Source organism: Lolium rigidum, chromosome 4 (genome assembly GCF_022539505.1).
Source record: "Lolium rigidum isolate FL_2022 chromosome 4, APGP_CSIRO_Lrig_0.1, whole genome shotgun sequence".
Taxonomy (NCBI): domain Eukaryota; kingdom Viridiplantae; phylum Streptophyta; class Magnoliopsida; order Poales; family Poaceae; genus Lolium; species Lolium rigidum.
In genome coordinates this window covers 123,590,017-123,595,773 of record NC_061511.1, presented here as the reverse complement: position 1 = coordinate 123,595,773, position 5,757 = coordinate 123,590,017, and the positions used below count along the sequence as shown (strand labels likewise).

Here is a 5,757-nt window from a genome sequence, read left to right as displayed (position 1 = left end):
AAGGACGAGAAGTGGATTTTCTTCTACCGAAGCAGGAGCATGTGAGCTCGGGAACAGAAAAACCATGCCCCCTAGACACATCTAAACTTAGCACTTCTGCTCCGGTCCTCCTCCCCTGCAAAAATTCTGGACACATCAAACAAAACAACTGTGGAGATCTTCCCATACTTATTCGTAAGCAGGGGCACGATCGTAATTTCAGTGTAGGTCCACCATCCGTACAACCCAGTATAGGCCCATAAGGCCTCCGTTGTGTTGTACCTCATTTTTGTACGTATCTACGATCACGTGCGTGTGCCGAAATAGAAAGGTCCTATCTAGATCTTGCTCACTCTTCAACTTCATTTAGGGGAGCAACAGCCCTCCTAAACTTAGATAAAATGAAAATATATTTTATGTGAATACCAAACCGGCGGACAAAGTTTTCATTTCCAAAACCAGACCATGCTTAAACACCGCTGCGGGTCCGATTAAAAAATGAAGAAAAATAAGTGGACCGATCCGGAAATGTGAAGAAGCTTCTCAAGTCACGGGCACCTCAGTCGCTATAAAACCTCACCTCCTTTCCTCTCCCTTGCTCTAAACCCCTCCATTAATCTCCTCCCATCCTCGCAAACCCCAGTCCACAGTACTGGCTACCTACCTTTGCACTCCATTGGAGTTAGGTGGCTCAGAGAAAGAGCTCCAGCTCGAGCTGAGCAAGCACTGACAAGGCCGCCGCATATATCCTAGCTCTGGCCTCCATCTCCATGAGTGGCAACCACGAGTAGTGCTGCACATTGCCATCTCCTCGCTAGCTAAGTGCACATCTGGCTAGATCTTCCCTAGCTTAGCTCGAGTTTGTAGATCAAGATGGAGTTGGCGACGATGTTGATGCTGACGCTGATTGCCTTCTCGCTGGCGACGCTGGCTCGGCTGCTGGTGTCCGGTGCGCGGCGGCGGCGGTGCTACCTGTTGGACTATGTGTGCTACAAGGGGGCGGACGACCGGAAGCTGCCAACGGACCTGTGCGGGGAGATCATCCAGCGGAACAAGCTGCTGGGGCTGGAGGAGTACAAGTTCCTGCTCAAGGTCATCGTCAACTCGGGCATCGGCGAGGAGACGTACGGCCCGCGCAACATCATCGCCGGCGGCGACGCGAGCCCGGACCGCGTCGCCGAGGGCATGGAGGAGATGGACGAGACCTTCCACGCCGTGCTGGACGAGCTCTTCGCGCGGTCGGCCGCGCCGGGCGGGCTCGGGATCCGGCCCGAGGACGTGGACCTGCTGGTGGTGAACGTGTCCATGTTCTCCCCGGCGCCGTCGCTGTCGGCCCGGGTGGTGCGCCGCTACGGCCTCCGGGAGGACGTCAAGGTGTTCAACCTCACCGGCATGGGGTGCAGCGCCACCCTCATCGCCCTCGACCTCGCCAACAACTTCTTCAGGTGCGTGGTGCTGCTCCTCTCCTCTCTGTTTCTTCCCCACATCAATAATCGGCCATCTGTCTATTAGTCTCTGTTGCAAACTTTAGTATACAACCAACTTGCATCCGATGATTCAAGCGGCCGGAATTGAACAACCACGCTAACAGTTCTACCCTCGGCTGGATCCTTACCGTTGAAGCACGGCTAGTGTAATGCGTCGGTTTAATGTTCTGACAAGCAAAAGCCTAAAGTTTGGCGATAGTGGCCCCCTAGCAATCAATTTGGCAACCAGTACGCTGAGCTATTCTGGACGATGATCAGGCCGTGGAGATAAAGCAGTTTTATTTTTATGCACTCGACTACAGCTTCCTGCTGAGCGAAATGACAGTAGATAGTAGATCTTTCAAGCTGAGAAATGTAGCCATGCATCTTGCACACTGGAAACTTTTTTTTTTGGTAAAGAGCTACACCAACCATCGTTTCAATAAATATTATATATATTTCCTTCGTTTTTATGAATATTATATAGATATCATATGAAAATATATTTTGTCATGTATCTAACGATGTTAATTTTGGATCGTACTTAAATATTAGTGCGTTTTTCCTTTCTAAAAACTCGGTGAAACTTTATGTAGTTTGACTTTTGAAATAATAATCCTCCTTGGAACGAAGTTAGCATAAAATGTAGGAATGCCTTGAAAACTACAAATAAGGACGGGGCTATATTTTTGAAAAAAATAATATTATATTTAAAGGTTCAATTTTTTTGATAAAGATCCTGGATGTGATGTATAATCTCAATGTAATATTCTTTGTATTGTAGGTTACATAGAAATGACAAATGTGTGGATCTAACTAAAGTGAATAGGCATACTATAAAACTTTAAAATTTATTATATTTTATGTAGCCTAGAATATAAAGAATTTTACCTTTAAATTTTGCACCATTGTTGAATTTTTTGACTAATTTATTATTATGTTTAAATAAAGAGCCTCAGCCTTCATTTGTTCAATCTCATATATACTCCCTTTGTTTTGTCGCGAATAAGTGTTCTTCTAACTTTATGTTAAGTGAAGTCTTCAAAATTTTGACCAATTTTATAGAAAAATGTGACAACATTTATGACAATAAATTGGTTAGTCAGAATTTAAAAGATTTTACCGAGAATAAAAGTTGAGGAAAAGAGAGGGTATATTTCAATCGGTGAACTCTGGAACTTGGGGCAAATAGCAGACACAACCGTAGTACACTCTGCAGTAGAGCGGTACAATATTGCTATTTAATACCACAAGAAGAGACATAAATTTCGTAACCGCTCGCCTCGTCTGCGTCCCAAAAGTAGCCGAGATGGATCTTACTCCATCATGTGATGGTCGCTAGGTGAAGTTGTGTGATGAGAGTGAGCAGTGAACACACCTCGATCTACCCCTGCGTGCCAAGATATGGACAGAGAATAAATGTGAGGGAGGTGGTGAAGTAACCTGCCATGCATCAGAGTCGTAGGCACCAGCGCTGCATGTTACGTGCCCGGCCGCCTCCTTTCAATGCCTGCTCCCGCAGTTTGGTACGCTTTTAGTGGCGGCAGACACGGTGCATGCAGACGCTGCGTAAATATGTTGGCTTCTTCTTCTTCTTCGGCTGTCTCGACATAGCTAGAAGCCGACTAGTTAATGGCACGGCGGTCCGACTGTGGCCATGCCGTTGCCGAAAGAAGAGACTGTCCATTGCCATTGACAATTTCAGATGGGAACGTTTTAGGTTTTGTTTTGAGCAAGAAACAAAGGAAAGTTGTCAGGAGAGAACCTTCCAATTTTAGTCTCCTTGGAGCTGATGGCTTTCACTCTTTCAGCCTGACTTTCTTTACTTTTAGGGACGGTGGACGACCTCAACCGGCATCACAACAAGTTACTCCCTCCGTACTATGAAAGTTGTCTTAAATTTATCAAAATTTGGATATATCTAGATACTATTACTATGTAGTATATAGATACATCTAAATTTAGTCAAATCTCAGACAAGTTTCATGAGATGGAGGGAGTAGAATAAATTGGCACATGGTAATTTTTGGTTGGTTCACAATTGTTTGCTACGCAAAATGTCTCCTCAATATTGACGTCCAAAAATAACTTTTTGGGTGGAAAACCTGGCGGGATCGCAAATTATATATATTTCCTCCGTTCACTAGTCATAGAGCTTTAAGTTTGATAAAATCTATAGAAAACATTATCAACGTCTACAATACAAATTTAATATCATTAGAGCACACATAACGCGACGCTTGGAAGTCGACACCAAGATCAAAACCCTTCTCTATCGACAGTTGGAGCCTTCGAGGCAACGCTCCCTCCCGGAGGCCTGGCGCAAGTTTTATCATCCGATGCTACCTAGCTTTTAGTGCGCAGCGTGAGAATCGACACCTCCAGCAGCGCTCTCGGGCTCCAATCATCATGTTATGTTACTCCCTCCAATTCATATTAATTGGTGCTAAAATGGATGTATCTATAACTAAAATGTGTCTAGATACATATATATTAGCATCAAGTAAAAAAATTAAAAATCATATTCAGAGTGTAGTTAATGATATATCTCACAAACCCACTAGGATTTGCATGCTTGTGATTTTAGTAACTGGGTATGTCTAGATTTCTTTTCAGAATTTTTTCAAACATATAAATATGATTTCCAATTTTATTTTAAATAAGGACACTTTCCGGGAATTGAGCTGTTTTACTAATATTAACATACGTGCATCGCTGCAAGCAGGACGCACGCCAACAAGGTGGCGCTGGTGATGACGTCGGAGTCGATCGCTCCCAACTGGTACCCGGGCAACAAGCGCTCCTTCATGCTCGGCAACTGCCTCTTCCGCTCCGGCGGCTGCGCCTACTTCCTCACCAACTCCTCCCGCCTCCGCCCGCACGCCAAGCTCCGCCTCCGCCACGTCGTGCGCACGCACACGGGGGCCTCCGACGAGGCCTACAACTGCGCGCTCCAGATGGAGGACGACGCCGGCAGGCCCGGCTTCCACCTCGGCAAGGAGCTCCCACGCTCCGCCGTGCACGCCTTCGTCAAGAACCTCCGCGTCCTCGCTCCGCGCGTGCTCCCGCTCCCGGAGCTCCTCCGCCTCGCCTACGCTACCCTCTCAGCGCGCCTCTCCGCGCGCGGCGGCGGCAACAACAAGAAGCGCTCGTCCGGGGCACACACCATCCGCATGAAGGCCGGGGTGGACCACTTCTGCGTGCACACCGGCGGCGCCGCCGTCATCGACGGCGTCGGGAAGGGGCTAACCCTCACGGAGCACGACATCGAGCCGTCTCGCATGACGCTGCACCGCTTCGGCAACACCTCCGCCAGCAGCGTCTGGTACGTGCTCGCCTACATGGAGGCCAAGCGCCGCCTGCGCAGGGGCGACCGCGTCCTCATGCTCACCTTCGGCGCCGGCTTCAAGTGCAACAGCTGCGTCTGGACCGTCGAGAGGGACGACGCCGCCGACGCCGGCGTCTGGGAGGACTGCATCCACGAGTACCCGCCAAAGGAGATCAGGAACCCATTCATGGAGAAGTACGGATTCGTCAAGGACATGAGCGCACTGTGATCCTCCATGAATATCCATCCTATATCCAAGAAATGCACGTACGTACTACATCAGTACATGAGCAACAGGTTATTACTACGTATACACCCAGTTTGATTTTAAAACTGAATAGTACAACAAGGAGAGAAGACGAAGAACAAGCTAGAGTTAAGCTAAGGATTAATTCATTACCAGGTGTACATCTACTATAGCTTAATTATTATGATTCTTTTGATGGCGGTTGTGATGGAGCAGTATGTTGTTGTACACTTCAGTGGACCGGGAAGATACAGCTTTATTATTATTTTGTTGTTTTGCACGTCTATTTTTTTATTTGTCTATATTTGTCTATGTAGAAGTTCTTTTCCCCTAAAGAATGTACTTTGTGACCTTTTAGTTGGTTGTAATATTGTTTGTCTCGATGGGTCTATAAGCATTCAAATGACTGATAAATGGGATTTTTTTCTACTTCCTCCATCTCGATGTATAGGTGTTGTGGCATATTAGAAAATCCAGATGTTATACTTTATAATGGTGTGATTTTTATGGTGTACTATTTATGTTATATTTGTAAAATTATGCCTATACACTGGGACGGAGGTGCAATGAAGTTTTTCATAAAATAAAGGCCATACCAAATAGTATAAAAACGTTTTTTTTCTTCACATTTTGTGGTTGTGTTCAACCGACACAAAGGGGTGTTGTGAAATAGTGAGGTCCTCAAAATATTTTTTAAGAAAATCATAAAGATGTATATCTAAATAAAGGTCGTCCAT

General features: G+C 46.2%; 1 protein-coding gene across 1 annotated transcript; it reads left to right on the top strand.

Moving 5' to 3' along the window:
• The first annotated feature begins 852 nt into the window (after nucleotides 1-852).
• On the top strand, nucleotides 853-5,118 carry LOC124705702 (3-ketoacyl-CoA synthase 12-like). The gene is made up of 2 exons (XM_047237410.1): nucleotides 853-1,424; nucleotides 4,171-5,118. Exons 1-2 carry the CDS (start codon nucleotides 853-855, stop codon nucleotides 5,000-5,002), a joined length of 1,404 nt encoding a protein of 467 aa, XP_047093366.1. The 3' UTR covers nucleotides 5,003-5,118.
• Nucleotides 5,119-5,757: the final 639 nt, after the last annotated feature.

Excerpts from the sequence above, each read along its gene's own strand:
- LOC124705702 (XM_047237410.1), top strand. The coding sequence starts at position 853 with ATGGAGTTGGCGACGATGTTGATGCTGACGCTGATTGCCTTCTCGCTG. Across the intron at positions 1,425-4,170 it reads CTCGCCAACAACTTCTTCAG|GACGCACGCCAACAAGGTGG; the intron begins GTGCGTGGTGCT and ends CGCTGCAAGCAG.